The following is a 23,305-nucleotide window of genomic DNA, read 5'->3' as shown; positions in this document are numbered from 1 at the left end:
GCACTAAAAGACATCAAAATTGATTACGTTCAAAAACTGTTTTGCATTAAACAGGGAGTACTTTGAAGGTAACTGAAGTTTAAACATGTAAGAATAAATACACAATTTTTTATAAATTCTAGTTTTTTGGGGGGCCCTTGTGTGTGTGTGTGTGTGTGTGTGTGAGTGAGTATGTCACACGTAGGACTGGAAGACTGGCTGATCTTTCAAGAAAACTGAAGCGTGCGATTTCCATATGTTGTGGGGAAGGAAAAATAATTTTCCCTCTACTCTTTTGAGTTCTTGACTGAGACCCCATGTAATAAAAGATAGATTAATTTAAAAAAACAAATTTATTCACATGTATGCCTCGTGTGTACATAGGACACACCCCAGAAAACTGAGTAACTCCCCGAGGCGGCCCACACTACCATCTTAAATACCATCTTTAGCTAAAGACAGGAGAAGGGGGTGTGCGTGCTCGCTCGCGCGTGTAGGCCAGTTACGGGCGGGGGCAGCACAGCAAACACAGGTAAGGAACTAAGTCAGTGACTTACTCATTGATACCTAGAAATGGAGATTTCCTTTATCAGTGTAAATTTCCCCTATGGAAGGATAAGCTTCTCTGTTTTCAGAGCTTCTCCTGTGTCTGCTTGTCAAAAATAATCAGCTGAAAATAATCTTTATGCCCAAGAGGCATATCGTGGGTTACAGACTCTGCTACCCTTTGGCGTCATGGGGAGCCCTGGCCGACCCTCACAGTCTCCCGCCGCTTCCCTGAGACGGGGTTCCGAGTGCCGCACGGAGGAAGTGAGATTTTTGAACTGCATCTTCCTTTAAGGGATTTTGTTTGTTTAGTGCCCTGTTTACTTTGTGACATGTTGAACTTCACATGCACTTCTGGAATCTTCTCTATACAAATATTCTTGGTACAAGTGATTATATGTGAAAAGGCTATTTCAGAGAGAGGAACAAAACCGTAGCCTTGGTTTGTGCTCTAATTGCAAAGGCCTTGAATTGGGTCAACCTAGTGTCAAGTCAGAGCCTGGGAAGCATGCATCTTTAGGGCTCTAAACTATAGAACTATAAGAGTGGGTAATAGCAGGTGGTTGGCCATTCAAGAAATAAATGCACTTTTAAGCACCTGGAGCAGCCTTGTCAGTTAATCTAAGCTCCCTGTTCCCTTGGGGAGATCTAAAGGTGGTATATTATCCAGCTGCTTCTAGGAGGTCTCCTGTGAGCTTTGTGTCTGGGTGAAGAGCTACAGCTCCCCCCACACCATGTACCACAAGCCTGCTGGAAAGGCCTCTCTGCACAGGTCAGTCCTGCATCCCACGTGGCCGCCCGTGAGCCCCGGGGAGTCAGGCTGACGTCAGAGTTCCGGGAGGGCCGCTGCTGTGTGCACCGGGAACACCCCCACAGGCGTATGGTGTCAGCAGGGGGTGAGTTTCAGATCAGCCTGTCTCTGGATTACAACAAGTGGCTGTAAGGAGCTCCTCTCTTCTAAACCTAGCATTTATTTTAAAAAACAAACTACTACTTTTATACATTTCTCTTATGCCCCGTTCACGCATTCCATTCAGAGGACTATTTCGTAGACCATTTGCCCAGTCAGCCTTGATATTAAAGGTGAAATTTTAGAGACTATAATGCTAGTACAAAGGAGAAACAACAGACGATAAATTCTAGCATCTGAGCTCACGTGGCATAAATTCAGCCCAGATACTCTTTTAACCAGCAGTGAGCTTGGGATGAAGACCAGCTGTGCACGTTCATTCTGAGTGACGTGCTGCTGAAGAACCTTTCAGAGACGAAAGGAAACGAGTGGCTTTTAGCTCTTCGTGTCCTTAGACCGAAATCTTCCTCCTGTGTTTTCCACAAATACTTATAGAATCCTATTAAAGTTTATTCATCCTTTTGAAAAGCACTGAGGAACGTTAGGAAACTACTTTTTAGCTGGTATGGAAAAGTTAAAACCACATTTTTACATCATGTTTCGTAGGCGAAAACTGCTTTCAGGCATTGCGGTCATACAGGTGTGGTCATCCACGTGTTCATTGTTTTATGGGAGATGATCGTCATGTGACAGACCAAGTTGCCCAGTTTGGGGTAGGGGAGGTGGTCTGTGTAGAGCTGTTCTGCCCTCAGCGTGTGGGGCAGGCGGTTAGGTTTTACTCCTGGCTCTCTGCCAAGTGCAATTACAAGACATGTCATTGGTGAATGTTTTCTACACCGTTTTAAGGGAGCAATGAGCAATAACTGCACCTGACACCAAAGAGAGAGAGAGATGGACAGAGAAGAAGAGAGAACAGAGTTCTTCATATCGAAGTTTTTCTGGAACGTCAGACCTGGCCATTGTAGTCACTGAAATAGCCCTCGAGACAGTGGAAAGGGGGGAATCAAGCCCTCCTGCCCCGTGCCAGGTTCTTCTCGTCTGCTCTCGGGAAAGCAGCTTTGGGAATTCATTTTCCAAATGAGGGCGTGAGGGAGTTGCCTCTGAATTAACAATATGTGTCAAAGAATGGACTTTGATATCACTTGGAGGGTGGACACACTTTTGATTCTTTCATATCTTGCTTTTTACAGGTAGGTGATGTCACAACTTGACAAGTGGCTTTTGAATAGGTTAGGATGACTCACCTTGGACTTTGAAGTCCACCTCGTTCGTGAGGCACTGAAGGAAGTTCCATTCTTGCCTTCGAGCTTAATGTGGAAAAACATACATACAACTTAGCATTGTAACCTTTTTCAAGTGTGTAATTCAGTGTCATTAAGTACAGCCACATTGTCCCACGATCCAATTCTTTAACTTCTTCATCCTCCCAAACTGAAAACCTACACCTGTTCAGCAGTAGCTCACCATTCCCCCTCTCCCTTCAGTCCCTGGCCGCCACCAGCCGACTTTCTGCCTGTGGGTTCGGCTGCAGTAGGTACCACACGTAACTGGGATCACAGAGTATTTGTCCCCTGTCACTGGTTGACTTACTATAATGTCCTCAAGGTTCATCCATGTTGTAGCATTATGTGAGAATTCCCTTCCTTCTAAAGGCTGAATAATATTCCATTCTATGTGTGTAGTACATTCTATGTATCCATTCATCCATCGATGGACATTTGGGTAGCTTCCACCTCCTGGCTGTTGTGAACAGTACGGCTGTGAACACGAGTGTACAGACACCCTTTCCTTGCTTTCATATTTGGGTACATACTCAGAAGTGGAATTACTGAATTATGTGTAAGTTTTTGAGAAACAAGTTACATTGTTTTCCTATAGTGGCTGCACCATTTTACATTCCCATTACGTTACCAGCATTGTTATTCAGCATTCTTTCACTCCTTTGTAGTCAGAGAAGTAGTCAAGAATGCTTTCATTTAAATTTATTTACACGTATAGGAAAGACTGTGAGATGGCAACAAAGGATTCGATAGGGCAGACCTTGCTAATATTTCCATGAGATTAGAACAACAGTTTTGATGTTCGCATCTTCACTTCTCTTTCTAACTTTATGTGCACACGTTTCCTGTAGTTGCAAAGAGTGTAAAAATGTAAAATTCTTCTTCACTTATCCTTTTTGTTTCACCACGTTTATTACATGTATAGATGTAAACATACTGCACTATGTGTTAATAAACATATGTGATCATTACATTCGGATGTCAGTTTTTTTTTTACTTTTGGTTTGTTTAAATAATGTTGTCATTGGCGTCTTCACTGAACTGCTTCTCTCGAGTGACTGATTTCCATAAGACCAATTCTCAGAAATCGAGGAGACTGAGTCAAATTCAATCAGGTTTTTTTTTGAATAACTTGCTCTGTGTTTAAAACTTTTCTAAGGGCGATTCATCTTCCTTGCAGCCTTGACATTTGACTTCCCAAAGATTTACTGATAGTTGAAAAATTATGTGTGTCGTTAAAATAACATTTTGTCATTCAATACATTTTAAGGACTTAATCTCATTTCACATCAGCCTAATGAAAAAGTAAACATTATTTTTCTGTTATAGATGAAACCTGAATAACTTAGAGTTGTCATTTAAAATGTATTTTTATACAAGTGAAGACTTTTTCCTCATTAACCCTCATAGAACTTTCTAAATGAAATATTTACTTCTTTAAGGACATGTAGATTACCTAGTAGGTAATCTAGCATGCAAAAGGCCCCCAATCCCTCTGTTGACATTTTTGCTGAAGATTTGTATGTCATTAATCAACCATATAGTCATAGACTCTATTAGTGAATACCTGTCAGAGTACTATAAGCAAGAAAAGTATTTAAAATACTATCTGCCCTGGAAATGTTAATACGTGATGGCAAACACTCTATTCAGAAAAGGACCTGTCTTTAAAAAAGCTATTCAAGACAAGCAATAATAATATGCAAAGCATTGTGCAGACCACCACAGCCATTCATGTAACACAAGGTCTAAATAATTCAGTGGACTGCGTAATAAACAATTCCATATAATGACGAGCATGAGATAATTCACTATGTAGTGAAGAAATTAATGTGGTTCTAACTTTTGTCAAGCAGAAGAGAGTAAAAGGAACTAACTCTGCTCCCCTCTCTGATGCCATGCCCTCTCTCAACTTTTGTAAAGAGGAGTGACCTCTGATCTTTACCCCATATATAGGATATCGCTCGCCTGTGCGCTCACCTTTTGGTGATGAAAATGGGAACAATTCAACTGACTTTATTCCAGGCCAGGACTCTTTAAGACCTCAAGAGACCTGGTGTGTTCTAAGGCTACTCTTCAGGATTCTCTAGCATGGGTTCAAGGGTGCAGATGCTCTTTGAATGAGCTCTTCACAAAATTAGTCTTCTGAAGGGGAAGGCTATGTGCCAGAGGCCTTCTCTGAGAGCGCTGAGTTGGGTAAAATCTGATGAAAACTAAATTACTGAAGTAAGTATGTACGTAGGAGTTTCTGGCTACAGTGGGGGGATGTCTTCCATTTAGGTAGCTGATTTTCTTGGGATGCCTCTCTATGTTCTCACACTAACGTATATTCTGTTCGATGCTGCTGTTGATTAAACTAATGCCTACTTCCGTCACCAGGGAGACACTGTAGTGAGCTGAGAAAGCTTTGTCTTTGGTTTAAATACTTTGTCTTTGGTTCACTGCTGGAGCGATTTTTGTCTTGCCCTTGCCCCCTCTTTGAACGTTTTGTGTTTCAAAAGATCCTACTTGGTGAATGAACCCAATAGCTTTTCTGTAAAAAACCAAGTTGAGAAAAAAAATAACAGTTTAACACCCCCAAAGGATTTATTTTTTTTAAAAAGCGTGACTCACTATGGTAGTGTACAATATTGTTTTCATACATGTATACTTGGAACCAAATTAAAAAAAAAATAACTGTTGTAACATTCAACTATAAGCTGGCGAGCATGTCCACCGTGCTGCCGCCTTCTCCAGGGTCTTCTGAAACCCCCTCTGGTTCCCGGTCTCATGGCCCAACGAGAGGGGAGGACTTGCAAACTTTGTTTTCTCTCTACAACTCAGTCTTCAGCAACTTGAGTGCTTTCTTCATGTTGTCGAGAACTAATGGACAGAAAAGTTACATGGAAGGGTCAAGGCATGACCGGAAATTATATTAATAGATACAGTAAGCCCCCAAACTTGGGTATTCTAGTCATTGTTTAATGGGGTGCTATTGTAACATAAGGTGAGAAGTTGGTCATCTCATTGTAATTTTTTTCTAAAATTATGTGAATTTTAGAAATTATGTGAATTTGTAATGGCTTTCATTACAATCCAGTTCTCTTACACTATTTATTAAATGCCTTTTCTACACAGTACCATGGTATTACCTGTGCAGGATACCTGCTTGAAGGAGTCCAAAGTCTTATTAAGATACATGCTCTTATCTTGAGAATGGTCAGTTCTGGGGATGTGCTTCCCCTGGTTCTCTTAGCACCCACTGACAGCATTGCTAATGGGCCACAATAATCTTTCTGCCCAGGCACCGCCTCCAAATCCTTCCAAAAATGATGAGAATTTTTACGTGCTGCCCAATGAGAATTTCTGTGATAATGAAAAATACTCAGTGCCTTTGCACTCAGTACTTGAAATGTGACTAGTGTGACTGAGGAACTGAATCTTAAATTATGAGGAATTTAAATTTACTAAACAGCTACATGTGGCTAAAGGCTAACATATTAGGCAGTGGGTGCTTCCCTAGGCAGCCACGCATCACTGAGCAGAGTTGGTTCCCAGGACAATTTTTCTTCCCAGAAGGACTAATTAAGTGTCACAAGTCGGTACAGTCTCTCATTGAGGTGCCTCATCTTCCTTGAGCCAGTCCGTTTCTCTCTGGGGAAGTGAGTCTCTTGGCAACTGTTCGGAGCTGTTTGGGACCATCTTTCGTCCTGATGTTTAAAACTGAACTTGAATTCAGCGTCAACAAGCTGGACGAACTTATTTCACTTTCATTATTAGGAAAGAAATGTTTAACAAAGCACACAGATTACTGCAACTCTTGTACTCAATTCTCTGATACAAGGAGTTGTGTGTTGGTGTGCCTGAGAGATCAACCTGAAAAGCAGGTAATATGGTCACAGAATCTATATCGAATTTAAATTATTCAGCTTCAGTTCAAATATTTTTAAGGAATGAGACCAAAGTAATGACTACTTAGTCAAACTGATTCTCTAGGCTCCCTGAGCAGCAGTCCCTGCGTCCGTCACAGTCACGTGGCCTCTCCTCCCGCACCACCGCCAAAGAGATGGTCAAGAACATAGAGATGAACAGAGATGTTCAGGTAGCACTTACGCAGAGCTGTGTCCGACGGTTCATAAGCATAGAGACGATTTGAATATCTTCCTGTGATGTCAGCTCTCACTGTCAGAGATGGATCTACAAAGGAAAAGCAAAAGGGGATGCAGTGCTCTGTTTGCAGTAGCGCTATTGCGGGACAAAGCCCATGCATTTGCCCATCTCCTGTGAAAGGAACACAGCTGAGTCCCGAGGGACTGCTCTGCAGGAGCCTCCGGCAGTCAGCACCCCCAGAGCCGGCCGGGAGCTGTCAGCAGCTGTGCTTACTGTTTGTGCAAAAGGTTCTGAACCCTGCTGTCCTTTCTAGAGCAACCTGAAAACAGGATAATGAGTATTGTTCGGCTGGTCTTTTTCTTTTGGGTGAAAACATTGGCATTCTCTACTAAGGAGTTACTTTAAACTTTTGAAATGATTATGTTGTGATTGAAATGTGTTACTACCAAGAGGAACCTAGATAATTAGAAACCCACATCCAATACCATATCTATTTATCTATCTATCTAGCTAGCTAGCTAATCTACCTATCATCTATCTTTTAATGAGTAAAAGAAGGTAAGCCCTAAGAGTACCAAAGGCCAAATAACCATGTAGTACCCCTTTCTATTTTTTACTTATTTAAAAAATAGAGATTTATGAGTCATCCCTTGTGTATTATTTAAATCTATTTTATCATGTTTCATATTAACTTGAAATTATCAGTGAGACAGAGAGGTAGCTTTAAAATAAGACGCATCCAAAAGGGAGGTAGCACTGGGATGCACAGGGGCCTAGAGACCTTTTCTTGGTAATGGTGACTAAGAGCCTAAGGGAACGTCCTCAGATCTAGGTGCAGAGGACACGGGAGAAGCGCCTGCATGTTTGCAACGTCTGTCTCCAGCATTTGAATGCACAGGCTCTGTCACTTCAGAATACTGCACTGGGACCCACATATATTACAAGAAGCAGACATTCTTTTGTTCAGCAAAGACTTAAGACCTGCTACTGCTTGGTGCAGGGGATGCAAACACCTGGTCTGATGTTGGTAATGAATTAACATAAAGGCTTTTAACCACCCAGCCATTGGCTCATAACCGTGTACCATGGAATCATCTGGAGAGCTTTTATATATATATATATATATATATATAGAGAGAGAGAGAGAGAGAGAGAGAGAGAGAGAGGGCGCCTATTTCCCACCCCCAGACATTCTGTTTAATTGGTTTGAGGTGTGGCTTGGGCAGCTTATTTTTTAAAATCTCCCAGTTGATTCTAATGTGCAGGGGACGTGGAGAACTACGGAGCTGGAGAGCGAGCTGCCTCAGGGTTGGAGTTGGTTCTTAGGGACTGAAGCGACCAAATGGATGTGGGTTAAAATGCCCCTCGCTGGGAATGCTGGGAACAGAATTCATGCACCAGGTAGGCCTGGAAGACCTATCAGGTCTCTCTGAATTTCAAGGATTCTAAATTGTCTAAATCCTAACCACATGAAATCTAGAAAGCTGTTGTTCAGCCATCCTCCTTTCTCCTTTCACGATTTCTCTGCCTTCTTTTGTACATTTAATATGAACGTGGAGGAATTACACAGGTGAGCTGCTTGATTAGAATGAGGTCTTTTTTATGTGATGAGTTTAATCATGGACTCTCTTTAAACCATGATTTTGATCAGAGCCAAACTCAATTAATTTGTTCAGTTATCTAAGAACTATTTATGGTGGGCCCACCAGAGGGCCAGGCTGAAATTACCATGATGAGTGGAGACAGAAACAGTCCCTGCCACGGAGCTTGTAGTCCCCTGGGGGAAAGTATTTATTAAACAATTACCTAATGATTGTAAAATTATGACAGGAAAATACGGCCATTGAAAGTAACATGTGCCACAAAAGCATGTGTTTGTGGGGCTGTGGCCAGACCGTGAAAGGTGGTGGTGGCTGGGGAGCTGACTTGGTGACAGGTCGTTGCAGACAAGAAGAGGAAAAGCTCTCCAGCAGCAGGGACAGCATGTAGAACATTCCAGGGGCAGGAAGGGGCATGGCAACTCCACTTATTTTTTAACTCATATGCTTAACTTTCCTAAAATAATGATCAACAAAGTCAGAAAGAAATATCCAACACACAAATTGATAGTTTGCCTGATTAAAAATAAGTGTTCACAGACCTGATGTACAGGGATGGACAAAAAGCAGGTTTACAGTTGTGAGTATGTGGAATAGAATTGTATTATTATTTATTAGTGATTGTACTATTTATTACTATTATTAACCCACTTTTGCCAACCCCGGTATTTAGGAAAGCGATCAATACATTTAATCAGTTAATGGGGTGCTTCCTTCTCAGATGTATGCATGGCAGAAGAGGAAAGGTTAAAATTAGCATATGAGAAAAATGGCCTCTGTGGAAATAGCAGGAAGCTCCCGTTTTCCTAATGAAAATACCTTGCAAAACTTCAGGGACTGTTAAACTGCTCACTAGGGCCATGGTGGAGCGACAGATGAGGGTCAGGGGAGGGGGGAGGAGGGGCCATGGCCGAGCTTGTGTCATTGTCCGACTGTGTTTCATGTCCCTGTCACTTCTACTTACCAACAAACATAATCCTGGGGACATACTGGCCATCAGGAGAGAGGTGCTTGTCTGTCGTTTCATACTAAGATTAAAAAAAAACAGCTTTTAGTTTGTTTACTCTTTAATTATTTTCAAACATGTTACTATGAAAATGTATCCATTACTGGGCTACGCATCTCAAGGTCCTGTAAGGCACATCGCTTCCACAAAGAGTGATAATATAACTGTAGAGATAAGCCATATGCATGAAAAAATAAGTTAGCGCAAAACGTGAGGCAGAACAGCAGGTGAAGAGCTGAATGTAAGTGATAAAGAGAAAAAAAAGTTCAAGAAGGAGAATTCAGAAAGAGTTGTTGTGCTTGGCAAAGACATCTTTTAAGAAGTAGGAGGAAGTAGATTAATGAAAAAAGCAGAAGTCACTTTCGGAGAAAGTCACTTCTGTAGAAAGAAACACAGGGTTATTTTGAGCTTTCATCTATTCATTTCTCAAACTTTTATTTAGATTTTTTTTGTAATTTAGCAATACACAGCACTTATCTCTCATGGATGCACACTCCATTGGGAGCTACAGGTAGTGAAATGGAAACGGGGGACCCAGCGTCCGAAATGTTATGATGGAGGATATACAGATGCCGTGGGTGCCCAGGGCAGGACATTTAACCCAATATGCAAGTTCTACTTGGACTTTTTGAAGTGGGTAAGGAGGAATCTTGAAAAAAATGAAAGAAGTCAGTTACATGGAAAAGGAGGTCATTCCAGGCAGAGTGGAGAGATTGCGCAAGGTAGAGGAAGTGCATAGCACTTTCTGATACGACCAAGTGCTTGGAAAAGGCCGAAATAGAGGGGACGCAGCAGATGGTGGGGACACAAGATGCTGGAGACCTGCTTCAGGGGCCAGCTCTCCGCGGAGGGATCTGAGTGGAGGTACTGTGATCTCAACTGGTCTTCCAAGGGATAGTCCTGCCAGCACGGGGGATCAGATGGAATTTATCTTATGGGCATGGAGCCACTTAGTAACGGTGCAGTAAGCAAAGCAAAGTGAACAAGTCTTATGCTAAACTGATGATCCTCAGTTTATAGGCAAGTGACCAACAACAAAAGTATTTAAAAGTTGGGACCCCAAGTCTTGACTGCAGGAGGTGAGTAGCGGAGTCCCATCTAGAATAACCCTTGGGATGAAATAGAGAGTAGAGAAAGAAGTGCATTTTGAAAGGCCTGGACCACGCTGAGAAACTCAGTTGAACATGTTGCATTTAAGTTAATTATAGGATACCTGAAACATGGTTGATACACCAGTTGGAAATTGTGGCATGTTTGGGTAAGATGTGGGAATCACCAATGTGTGGGCATTGATTAAAGACAGATAAAGATGACGTTGTCCACAGAGGATATACACCATGAAAGTGAGAGAGGAAGTTACACAGAGATTCACTCAGTCACTTAATATTTCGGGATAGGTAGAGGAAGAACGGCCTGTGGAAGGGAGGTAAGGAAGAAGAACTGCGGCGGATGCTCTTTGAGGAACCACCTGTGAACCTACGAAGCAAAGGAGAGGGAGAGACCCGGCTTGAGGGTCAATCAAGGGAGGCAGAAAGCGTTGAACAACATCAGAAGGGGTGGCGATGGGGAAGTCAGTGGGAGGCAGGAAGCTAAAGCACAGTGGCAGGATTCGATGTGGACAACCAGAGAGCTGTCCCTTCCAGGGAGAGAGGGGACAAGGACTAAGAATGGGTGTAAGGCATCCAGGATGGACTGCAGGAAGGGGCACAGGAGGTAATCTGCAAACTACAGAAACCTTCCAATTATTACAGCAACAGAGACACTCCTAACCACAGGAGAGTGCTTTTCAGGCACTCTAAAGTTATCCATTGCTTAATAAAAACATTAACATGAAAGGTAGATTACTAATAAAATAAAGTGCCATTCTTCTCTCAGTCTCTGAGATGAGTGTTTGGAACAGACCCAGCTCACCCTCTATGTGATTAAGAGGTGTAGGAAAAACTGACTCATCCGTGTGGAATAATGAGCCTGGGGGAAATGTCAGTGAGGAGGAAAAAGGTGACTTACAACCAGATTGAGGAGGACAAACTGTTCTGCCAGTTTCTGGATTTCTTTATTTTCGGCAAATGCTTTCTTTAAAGCTATGACATAAAGAAAAATCATTAAGCATCCCTCTCAGCACCTGTTAAAGCCATTGTTCTCAACTACATTTTAAGTGGAACTGTATTTTCAACACAATGTTCAACTTTGCCCTTTTAGCAAATGCTTAGTGTGGTACTATCTAGGTTATTGGCTACTTTTGCTTCTTGCCATTCCCTCATTCATTCATCCACCATCCATCCATTCAGTTGTGTTTCTCAGCCTGTAATTAATTACTGAGTGGCTACTCTATGGTAGGCACTGTTTTATGTCCTGGAAACAGAGCAGTGAATAACACGTCATGTGCTTCCTTCACGGAGCTCAAAAGCCTGTGTAGAAGCAGATCATAAGTAAGTAAACCAATACATGTCTGATAATTTCAGCTGGAGATGTGTACTTGGAGGAAAAATAAAGCCAAGCAAGAGGTTTAAGAGCTATCGAGTGGTCAGGTTAGACCTCCCTGAGGAGGTGACATTGCAGTGAGAGAGTGACCCATTCGAAGATGGTGGGAGAATGTCACACTAGGTGGCAGGGACTCTGAGAGCCATAGTCCCGAGGTGGATGTTTGAGGCAAAGCACAAAGGCCAGGCCCAATGGAGAGGACAGTAAACAAGAGGGGAGTGGTAGGAAAGGAAGGGGCCAGAGGCCAGATCGTGTCCAGCCTTGTAGGCCATGGTCAAGATCTGGATTTAACTTTACCTGTGAGTAGAAGCCACAAGAACACACGACTGATAGGATCTGGTTTGTGTTTACCAGCTTTCTTCAGGCTTCTGTATGGGGAACTGACTATGGGGTGACAGGCAGGTGGCTGCTAACAGTACTCTAGATCTCGGGTTGGGCCCAGGCAGCAGCAATGAGACAACAGGATGTGGCTGAATTTGGGCAGGACCTACACAATATACGGAGCCCCGGGCAACATAAAAATATGGGGTCCCTTGCTCAAAAATTATTAAGAACTTGAAGACAGTGACTATAGAACTTTAAAGCAAGCATGGGAACTCTCTAAGCACTGGGCACAGTGCACAGCACAGGTTGCAAGCCCCCGAAGCTGGCACTGGCCTTAGGATGTATTTTGGAGACAAAGCCAATATTCTTTGCGGATGTTTTGGATGTGGGATAAAAAAAGAAGGATGTCAAAAATGAATCCTGGGGCTTGTTTTTTCAAAATGTGCACAATTGGTTAACACACAGCATGGCACCACTTGAAGTTACTTTACGTGTCTTTTTACTACATGAAATATTATTTTTTATTCAACCTTGCTAGTTGCTAAGGGTATCAAGATGAATGATCCAACCCTTGGCCCTTAAGCTAAAAGCCTATAAAGGAAATAATTTGGAAGAATAAATTACCTTGACTGTGTGGGCATTCGTCCAAGTGATGAATAATCATCAAGGGTCTGTTGCTTTAAAAGAAAGAGGGAGATTGGGTCATTTTTACTGAGTAGGATTTCCTGCATAGCTAGTGCCACTAGATGGCGCCCTTGAGAACTTTCGGACTGCTGTGGGACCGTCCTCTTTACCTTGTCTTGGATTTGTATAAAGCTTCTTCATATGTCTGAGTCCAGATGAGTTGGTCACCCCAACCTAGGACAGAATGAACCGGTATGTTTAAAGCTATTTAATTTCAGCCCCACAGCTGTTGAAAAGTGATGATAATGACTGGGATACACACTTGATGTTAAAGAAGAAAATCCTCTAGAGAAAGTAGAAATAATGATACATTTTGATAAATCTAGAAAGAACACACACACACACACACACACACACACACACGTGTCCAGCAGCTAAGTCTCAGCTTCCCACGAAGCAGTGTGGGAAGCTGCCGAGAAGCTGGCTCCTACCTCTGGAGAGGGTCTGGGGCAGTTTGGGTGGGAGGACCTTCGTGTCCTTCTTAGCCCCGGGTTTGACTGTGGCGTCTTTGGCCAGAGTGTAGGAGAGGGCCACGAGGAGTAAGAACGTCGACACCGAAATCTTCTCCATGGCAAGTCTGACAATGGAAAGCGAATAGGCAACAAGTCAGTAACACAAACAGGAATGAGCAGTCTTCGAAAGCTTCATATGGTGGATTCCAACAGGAATGAGGCCTAGCTGATATCGGAAACACGCAGTCGGAGTGAAAACAATGACCTTCCATTGAATTTCCTGTAAATACATACTGTGAGTAACTTTGTTTGTTTGTTTCTATCTCCATACAGATATAAACATACTGATGTAGATCTCCATAGAAATCTACAATATAGGTATAGATATATTTTAAGAGTATAGGGGATGTGTATATTCTTATACCTAAAGGAATCTGCCCTTTAATTTTATTTTTCAAACATTCAGTACTGAAAGGTACCCTATCAGCTATCTCATCTTTTCCTACTTCCCCAGTGCCTCATTTTATAGATGGAGAATCTAAAATTCAGAGAGAGGAACTTTTGTGAGATCGTTGCGGAACGATCTGGATCCCGTCCCTCGGTTGTGCTGGCCCCCATTTTCCCATCCCGAAACAGTGACCCTAATCATACAAACTTCTTTAGACATTGCCATCGAAGTATAAGATCTGAGTAAACCAATTCCTTATTGGAAATCTGTCAACTTTGTCACTTAACTGAAAACTTGCACCCACACAATTCTTTCCCCGTGTAATGTTTATTCAAAATCGGCATATAGTTCTGAATTGACTGAACTATATCAGAGCAAGTTCCTTCTACTGAAACAACTCTGACTCCTGCAATGGGCCTGCACAGGTAGGGGGTTGTGGGCACGCACCTGTGTGCACAGAAATATTCTATGGGATACGGAACGCAGAGAAAGCCGCCCCAGGGGTCTCTTTGTTAGATTTTTTTTTTTTGTCTTTTCCAGGATTCCACAGTTAATTCTTAGGGAAAGTCGCACTGCTGTGAAGTAGGTGGCTGTGGACAGGAGAGTGAGTGACAAGAGAAGATTGGGAGGGAGGGAGAGAGCAAGCCAGCAAAGGGAACTGCACTAGCAAATCACTACATTATCCAGGGACCGTAACATGCAAAGCTGGAGACTTGGGATTTTAGTAAAGCCAAAGACTGAAATTGCTTGAAAAAAAAAGTATCCACTTCTAATACCTGTATTGGTGTAGGTTTGGAATTAAATTGAATAAACTACAAAAAAAGGAGGATGGACTTTCAAGGCTTAGGACTTTTAAGGAGGAAAGTTTTTTTTTTACATTCTGATAGCTTAAGTGGGAACCTTTGCTAATTAAAAAAAAAAAGTGTTGCTAAATCACAGCATTCAGATGATACCTTAAATTGGCCAATTATTGTCCAAGTAGTAGCATGTAACCACAAAAGGTCTTACACAAAAAGACATAAACAAAAAGCAAGGATACATTTTCTTCATTTTTGTCACTGACAAGGATGTGGAAATGCCAATAACAATGGACATGCCCCAGCGTTCTGCGGAAACAACTCAAATGTACTACAAGTCACCAATTCCCAGCTCTTTTAGTATAAAGACTTGTTTTTAAGATTTAAGCACACCAAGAACTTTCATGTGAGCACAAGTGTACTTTTTGAATATTAGCTGATTTAGAAACATTGTGGCAAATAGCTACTTGGAACTTATGAGCATTTGATTTTGTATTCTACATAGGCCAACAGCGTCTATGTACATCAAGAAGACTGTCGTAAACTGATAATGAACCATTTTACCTGTTTAGCCCACTGACAATTCTTGCTGTTCAGGTGGCCCCGAGGAGCCCTTGCAATAGCTCCACAGCTTGCAGGTTGGAACTATGGATATATTTACACGTGTTTTATGGCAGGATGCCTCCATTTCGCCTAATAAACCTCCTGCTGTACAAACATCCTGCTGCGGGCTGACTCCCTGAGACTCTCTATTGAGTTTCCATCATATGAATAGACTCTGCTCTGCAAACTTCCTGCATACACCATCTCAAAACAGAGGCTAACTGTGGGAGCCAGTGACCACTTGGACACACACACGCGCACACACACACACAATGTAACCAGCTCTTTTTCTTGTTCACTCTATCTCTGTCTTCTTATCTTTAGCAAGGAGTAAAGTTGCAGGAGGTTTTGGTGTCCCTCCTCATAAATGTTTCAGGAAAGCACCCAGATTTCTCTTGTATCTGATCCCCGGAATGTAAAGATGCAACAGGACTCTCTTTATACCAGACGAAGAGAACTGGTTTTCTGATTTGCAGTAAAATTCTGAACTGCAGTGGCCAGCGGGCAATCGGAGCTGAGGTTTCCCACAGCTGCAGGCCTTAGCTTGAGGCAGTGGGAGAGAAGCAGAGCGTTAGATGGTGGTGCACAGTGCACCGTGCCAGAAGACTCTGAGCCTGTCCCACACTTGAGAACACCTAGGGTTTACCCGCTCTCAAACCTCCTGTTTTTTTTTTTTGTTTGTTTTTTTTTTTTTTTTTTTTAAGGGAGAAGGCATTACCTTGAACCAGCCCAGGAACGTAGTGCTCTGCCACCTCAGGCCAAAGACAGGCCCCAGTAAACCTTTGCTGAAAATGCCATTGACTCCCTCCCCAAATCCCATTTCGTTGCCCTTGACACTAGCTTTCACGCAGTAACCACAGGCCAGAACTTACTCTAGTGAGTGCCCTTCCGACAAATGTGATTGTCAGGAGTCTTACCTGGCTTTCCCCACCCACCTGTCTGTGGAGCCAGGTGGCCTTGATGTGTCCACGCTTCCTAGTGTGCTAGCTCAGCCCAGCCTCTATTTATGCACCAGAGCACAACTCAATCCCACCCACTGGTCTTGGATTTACATGCTGCAGCCTCAGAAAGGAACTTTCCTTTTCCCATGTGATTGTTTGTCTTTCCTGAGCTACAAAGTTACTTCTTTTAAAAAATAATGTTGCAAAGGACATGCTGTTGTAGTGTGCATGTTTTTAAGTGTTTGTGAAAGTACATTGTTAAGGGATTTGGAAAAGATGGGCAGAGTGCCAAATCCAAGTAAGCTTTAAATGAAGACCTTTGATTTGCCTGAAGGCTGATCTGTCTTTATGTGATTGGATGCAGTGTGTGGTTTGTAGATTTTTTCTCTCCCCCTTCGGCAGACTGCCTTTACTTAATCACCACAAGAGATGATTCACAACTCTGACCCCTACGATCATATAAACTGCCATCCTCTGTTAGGGTACAAATTATTTTCCATGATGTACTCCTCTCTTCCTGGCAAACAAAATGTGCATTCATTATAGATAGGTACCACATGCAAATCAAGCACTCAATTAATATTTTGAAACTGAGGAAGTTGCTGAAAAAAGATGCCCTAACACTATGAGTTTTTAATAATTACCTTGCAGTTGAATATACACAGCAACTTCCCTCCAAAGAGCTCAAAGACGTTTCACAGTTACTCTTACTCATTTGATGGCGAACTTTCATTCCAGGCAGCAGGGAGCCATTCGCTCCATTTCTCAGACCTAGAAACTGAGGTCTGCAACTACTTTTTTTTTTTCAGTCAAGACTATGCAATTATACACTAAAGCCTACGTTCAGATTTTCTGTAAAAAACCCCACAATCAGTCTTGTGTTTGTTCGTGAAGCAATGTGCAATTCTTTTTATTATTATTATTATTTATTTTTAGAGAGAGGGAAAGGGAGGGAGAAGTAGAAGGAGAGAAACATCAATGTGTGGTTGCCTCTTGTGTGTCCCCCACTAGGGACCTGGCCTGCAGCCCAGGTATGTGCCCTGACTGGGAATCAAACCAGTGACCTTTTGATTCTCAGGCCTGCACCCAATCCACTGAGCTATACCAGCCACAGAGCAATGTGTAATTCTTAAAAGCTCAGAATGCAGAAGCCTTTAAAAACAGAAATTAACTAATGGGATGCAAGCCCTATAAACACTACTTTTTAAAATTAAGTTCATTCTATTTTAAAGCACTTTAAACCATGTATATTTTCTGATAGAGATGTCTCTGGGCAAAACAGTGATTCCCAAAGTACTGAATTTTCTTTCAATTCTAAATAAGTTTACAGAGATGATTTCTTTAGGACTTTGGAATCAATGACTTAAGCTAAATTTTTAAAACTGGGAAGGCATTTAGATAGACCTTTAGTCCCATCAACCCTTAGAATATTTAATTCAACCCCCCTCATTTTGCAGATGACAAAAACATAGGCGGTTAAAAAAATGAATAACTCTGAAGGTCCCACATCTGGCTGAAGCCCAGGTGTCCTGTCATCCGACCCCTGCTGAGAGTGGAAAGTCGGCAGGACTTGGGGTCATGAGCTTCCAGCCTGAGTCCTGCGTCCTGGTGCTGGCTCAGTGGATGATCTCAGAGACATCACCTACCATCTCTGAAATGTCAGGGGCCCTAGCTACAAAATGGGGAAAATATTACCAGACGTGATTGTTTTGAGCGTGCAATTAGATTTTAATAAATTAAGAAATGAGAAGGTACTTGGTGTGTTAATTAGTGGTCCAGGTCTTCTGTAATAAAGTACCACAGACTGAATAGATTAGACAGCAGAAATTGATTTTCTCACAATTCTGGAAGCTAGACGTTTGAGATCAAGGCGTCTGCAAGTTTGATTTCTTCCGGGGCCTCCTTCGCTTCTATTGAGCAGATGCCATCTGCTCTCTTTGTCTTCATGCGGTCTTCCTCTGCACTCATCTGTGCTCTAATTTCCTCTTCTCGTGAGGATACCAGTCGTCTGGGATTAGGGCCCATCCTGAAGCTTTATTTTAACTTAATTACCTCGCTAAAGGCTCTGTCTCCAAATATAGTCATAGTCTATGACACTGAAGGTTAGGATTTCGACACGTGAATTTTGGAGGGATGCAACTCGACCCATAGCACTTGGTAATTAGAAACATCTGGGGCTTATTATAATTCATTACAATGATGTTATAATTTTCTACTGTATTCCTGTGCCTACTCTCCTGTCAGTAAAAGCCCAGTGTTTGTCTTAGTGGCTAAGGTATGGCAGGGAGGAAGTAATGATTAGAACGTACCCTCCATACACCACGGTCACTGTGGATCCTTGACGCCCGAAACTGTCTCAGTGTGAAGCAACCAGGGTGTTGTAGATGGTGCAGGTTTTTCCTGTATTTTATTAAACATCAATGCTTTTAACTGTAATGTTATATGATCCGTCTTTGGGATTTGCCTGCTATTGTAAAAATCTGTCTTTGCTAAATAGCTATTTTGATTATTTTTTCTCCTGAGCAGGAATTGAGAATCTGATAGATAAAATGATGTTTGGCAGTGAAGCTAAGTGTAGAACTCATGACCCTGACAACAGTGTAAGTAAGGGAATGCTGTGTTTTTGTGTTTTCTGTGTTCATGTCACTGTCATTTAAAGAGGCTTTTATTCCAGCATATTTTATAGTAAGTTATTCTCTATTTTTGAATAAAATTTGGAGACTTATAGTCATAAGAACTTGTAAATATTACTAAATATTATTTTTTACTCATTCACTTTTCACCAAATATCCTTTGAGCCTATTTATGTAGCAAATATTATACCAGGCATTAAGGATGCAATGATGCAAGAGAAAGTCAGCTACTGAAGTAGCCAGACACATCCGGAGGTAATTTCAGCTCAGGGTGGTAAGCCATCCCTTGGGAAAGTACAGAGAAGTTGAAGATATTATTCCTGCCCTGAGGTTGCTTATAACCTGTTAGAGGAATTAAGATAGAGCCACACTAAAAATTAACCATTCTTGTGAGGAGAGCATGCCGTAAGAGTCAGGTCAGTGGTATAGACGTGAGCTGTTACTATTTTCCAGAGGAGCTGGAGATAGGTGTCCACTAGGATGCTCAAACTGGTAGTAGAAGCAAGATTCTCAGATGGAGACAGTGATTTGGAATTTGCAAAACATTTTTGTTGGATATTTGGTGGGATTGGCTTAGCTGTGGTGAGAGCTGCCTGGGTGATTTATAAAGATGATCGGAAAAGCATTTGGGGGCTTTAGGCCTGGGGCCTTTAACGCCATTCTAGGAAGTCTGGACTTCAGTCTCAAGGAAGTGTTGTCTGGTGGTTAAGAGGGCCAGGGATAGATCCAGGCTGGTCTGAGTTTACACCGAGCCTTACGACTAGTCCATACTCTCCTAACCTCTTCAGACTTCCCTCTCTGTGATGTGGTTGTCTCACTTGTGAAGTGGGGATAGTAAGACCTACCATATAGGATTTATGGAAGATTACATAAGATAATAGAGGTGGAGTGCTTAGAATGGTACATAGCACTAAAGAATACTACTTGTTATTACAGAATGTGTCACTGGCTTCTCTGTATTATAATCATTTAGGTCTCAGTCTATTAATTCACTAATACTAAGTCTGTCAACTCTGTGACAACAGAATCATTGATTCTTTTTGCATATAGCCTATTGTGAGGCTTAAGCTTTCAACACATATTCTTGAAAAAACTAATTTGTCATCATAATAACCTCCAAAGACATCATTATTTTCTTTAAAAAATAAGGAAATAAATTCAAATGTTCAGACATAATTGGCCCAGAGACACAAAACCGTTAAGAGTAGAGAGAGGCCTGAAATCTCCCATAATTGCTGGTAATTCGGTACTCCTTCCCATCTACCGGCCTGCTCACTGATGTTAAGAAGTAAATACATAAATCTGTAAGCAAATGTTAACGTCACAAAACTGAATAATGATGAGCCTTATTAAGAAAAAAATCAGGATAGCTTCTTAAGTACTCAAGGACTTTGCCACTAAAAGAGCTTTTTTGAAAACAATCCATCAAAGTACTTAAAACTCAAGACCAAAACATAAAAATAAAAAACCCAATTAAAAATGGGCAAAGGACCTGAAGAGACACTTCTCCAAAGAGGACATACAGATGGCCCACAGACATACGAAAAGATGCCCAATGTCGCTAATCATCAGAGAAATGCAAATAACCACAGTGAGATACTATCTCACACCTGTCAGAATGGCTAGCATCAATAAATCAACAAACAAGTGCTGGTGAGGATGCGGAGAAAGGGGAACACTTTTGTACTGTTGGTGGGAATGCAGACTGGTATTGCCACTATAGAAAGCAGTATGGATATACTTCTAAAAATTAAATGGATCAGCCTTTTGACCCACCAATCCCACTTCCAGGAATATATCCAAAGGAACCCAAAACACTAATGTGAAAGAACATAAGCATCCTACGTTCATTGCAGCGTCATCTACAATCACCAAGATGTGGAAGCAGCCCAAGTGTCCATGAGTAGATGAGTGGGTAAAACAACTGTGGGACATTTGCACAAGGGAGCACTACTCGGCTGTAAGAAAGAAGAAAGTTTTACCCTTTGCAACAGTGTGGATGGATGTGGAGAACATTATACTAAGTGAAATAAGCCAAGTCAGAGAAAGAGAAATACAATATGATTTCACTCATATGTGGAATCGAATGAACAAACTGAACTAACAAGTGAAACAGAGACAGACTCATAGGTGAAGAGCAGATGACAACTAGTTGGAGGTGGGAGTAAGGGGGTAGACAGATTGAACAAAAAGGAAAAAAAACTCATGGACATGGACAACAGTGTGGTGATTGCTGGGGGGAGGGGGGTATAAGGGGACTAAATGGTAATGGAACAAAACAATAAAGATTACATAAAAAACACAAAACAAAATGAAACAAAACATGCCATCAGTCCTTTATATCTGGAAGTTCTATATCCATGGATTCAACCAACCACAGATGGAAAATATTTGAAAAAAATGTTACATTTCTGTTGCTGATATGTACTATGTAGTTAGACCTATGATAGTTGTGTCCGTACTCAACACGTACAGACATTTTTTGTTTTGTCATCATTCACTGAACAATACAACTACTTTCATGGCATTTACATTGTGTTAGGCATTATACACAATCTAGAGATGATTTAGAATACATGGGAGGATATACCTAGGTTACATGTGAATGCCATACCCTTTTTCTATACGGGACTTGACCACCTTGGATTTCATTACTCACGGGGGTACTGGAACCAACCCCTGTGGACACTGAGGAATGACTAAGTATCTACTTGCAGACCAAGTTGCTGAGTGAATAAGCCCCTGCTGACTCTAACTTAGAGAGATAAACGGATAGTATCAGAGTCCGACACAGAGGAAGATGTGATTGCCATTGAGTGTATCTTAATGTCCGATGGGGGCTTTTGTGTACAAAAGTGATTGGTTCCCACTGCTTGGGGTTTAATTGTTATTCATTGTATTAAAGGCAAAACTGTAAAACCCAATTCTCCTATATCCACCAGTTTGAGTTTAAAAAGATATGAATTTTGTATACTTGTATAAATATACAAAAAATATTTTGTTTTTGAAGATAGTAAATTGGTGCAAAATTGAAAATATTTTTTAACTTGTTTCTTTTTATCATTTGTGCTGTGGTAAGAAGAGATAACATGAGATTTACCCTCTTAACAAGTCTTAAAGTGTACAGTACGGTATTGTACACAACTTTGTACATAAAATCTCTACAACTTGTTTCTTGATGCTTAATTAGAGTGAATTTCAATAGATTGAATTTACCTAAATTAAAAAGATTTCAATAGATTAAATTCAATCGGTTAAAAAGCCCCTTTGTGAACTTTGTTAATAAAATTCCCTTAAATATTTCAAACTATGTTTATGGGTTTAATACCAATATATCTAATTCTCTAAAACTTTTTGAATGCTCAAGAGGGCAGATTTACAAATTTCATTAGCAACACCTTTCTAAGCACACTAGCAATTCTTATATCATAAATAATACTTACTGAATAGTAATTTTTCTATTGTTCATATAAATACTGCTTACAAACCATGAAGTATATTTTACTATTCAGTTAAAATCCTAATTTTAGTCATATTTTAAGTAGAGTCACAGACTAGTAGACTAATACTCAAATTCTCTAAAATTTAAGCTCCTCTTACATCTTACAAACCCATGACAGTTATTCCAATATTTAAAAAACTTCTTGCTTAACTTTACATAGAAGTCTTAATATTATGAATTTGAGTAACTTCATCAGTTTACTCCTAGTTTAGGACTGTGATGTGGGTCTGTTAAAAGTGTACAATTAGTTGTATAATTTCTCAAGGACAGTGTAGAGCAGAAGGCTCAGCTGCAAACCTTGGAGACACGCATTCATTTAGGAGGATGAAGAAAGGAAGTCCTTGTAAAGCACAAAAAGACTCATAGAAAAAAGTCGGAGGACACTCAGGCCAGTGGCAGGCACTGAATCCGAGTTTAGTGGGAACTGCCAAGCCCAGGGTAACAACCAGCATCATCCAGTGCGGGGCGAGAGTGTGGGACTGGAGAGAGTACTCTTAGGTTTAAAAGTTTGGGGATGGTTTCCAAAAGCTATCGGATGTGTACCAGACACTTGGAGAGTCCAGCTGATTGTGTAAAATTCAATCGCCATAAACAAAAATTCATGAATGTCTCTTGAGTTGAAATAATGAGAAGCCAATTCCCTGGTGCAGTAGCGTATTACCTTCTTGGGGTGTTGATAAGGTGACTATACTTCCCATAGTGCCTAGGAAAGCCTCATTTTAAGCCTCTTGCTGAGCATAATAATTGAGAACATTTCATTTTCAAAAGTATTATAGTTTCAACAATAAATTATATGGTCTAGATGATGAGATCTTTCAATGCTTTCTCCAGGAAAACTGTGCACACGCACGTGTGTGTGCACACACGATTTCACAGTTATTTTACAGGGCCCATTTATATGCTGAACCTAATCCAAGGAGCCCTCTGCAGGACCCACAGACCCAGGGTAAAGATCTCTTGCTGGAGTGCTCAGGCCCCCGTGCTCAGCCACTCTCAAAGAGCCCGCAGCTTTAGAATCTGGTATTTCAGCTCTCTGCACTTGTTTTATAGGACGAGCTAATATTTCCTCCTGGCTATCAGAAATGTCGTACC

At 41.4% G+C, this 23,305-nt stretch overlaps 1 protein-coding gene and 1 long non-coding RNA gene across 4 annotated transcripts; one reads left to right on the top strand and one right to left on the bottom strand.

The window, feature by feature from the left end:
• Positions 1 to 1,126: 1,126 nt before the first annotated feature.
• LOC118497055 lies at positions 1,127 to 9,597 on the top strand. The gene is made up of 3 exons (XR_004899606.1): positions 1,127 to 3,214; positions 5,609 to 5,613; positions 9,584 to 9,597. It is a non-coding gene; the product is annotated as an uncharacterized LOC118497055 (long non-coding RNA).
• Positions 5,465 to 16,210, bottom strand: AGR2 (anterior gradient 2, protein disulphide isomerase family member). Of its 3 annotated transcripts, none has more exons than XM_036010547.1 (8): positions 16,073 to 16,210; positions 13,269 to 13,414; positions 12,948 to 13,011; positions 12,778 to 12,830; positions 11,356 to 11,429; positions 9,307 to 9,370; positions 6,748 to 6,831; positions 5,465 to 5,517 (listed from the first exon to the last, which is right to left on the bottom strand). In XM_036010547.1, the coding sequence occupies exons 2-8, from the start codon at positions 13,405 to 13,407 to the stop codon at positions 5,468 to 5,470; spliced, it is 528 nt and encodes a 175-aa protein (XP_035866440.1). In that variant the 5' UTR covers positions 13,408 to 13,414; positions 16,073 to 16,210; the 3' UTR covers positions 5,465 to 5,467. The 3 variants fall into 3 exon arrangements, with proteins under 3 accessions (XP_035866440.1, XP_028381956.1, XP_035866441.1); XM_028526155.2 differs by having other exon boundaries at positions 16,055 to 16,163; XM_036010548.1 differs by lacking the exon at positions 16,073 to 16,210 and adding an exon at positions 15,856 to 15,880.
• Positions 16,211 to 23,305: the final 7,095 nt, after the last annotated feature.

This window comes from Phyllostomus discolor, chromosome 10 (genome assembly GCF_004126475.2).
Source record: "Phyllostomus discolor isolate MPI-MPIP mPhyDis1 chromosome 10, mPhyDis1.pri.v3, whole genome shotgun sequence".
NCBI classification, from domain to species: domain Eukaryota; kingdom Metazoa; phylum Chordata; class Mammalia; order Chiroptera; family Phyllostomidae; genus Phyllostomus; species Phyllostomus discolor.
This window is presented reverse-complemented; position numbering and strand designations above follow the sequence as displayed.

Excerpts from the sequence above, each read along its gene's own strand:
- AGR2 (XM_036010547.1), bottom strand. The coding sequence starts at position 13,407 with ATGGAGAAGATTTCGGTGTCGACGTTCTTACTCCTCGTGGCCCTCTCC. Across the intron at positions 12,831-12,947 it reads TTATACAAATCCAAGACAAG|CAACAGACCCTTGATGATTA; the intron begins GTAAAGAGGACG and ends TTTCTTTTAAAG. Across the intron at positions 5,518-6,747 it reads ACCGTCGGACACAGCTCTGC|TTCTCGACAACATGAAGAAA; the intron begins GTAAGTGCTACC and ends TCTGTCCATTAG.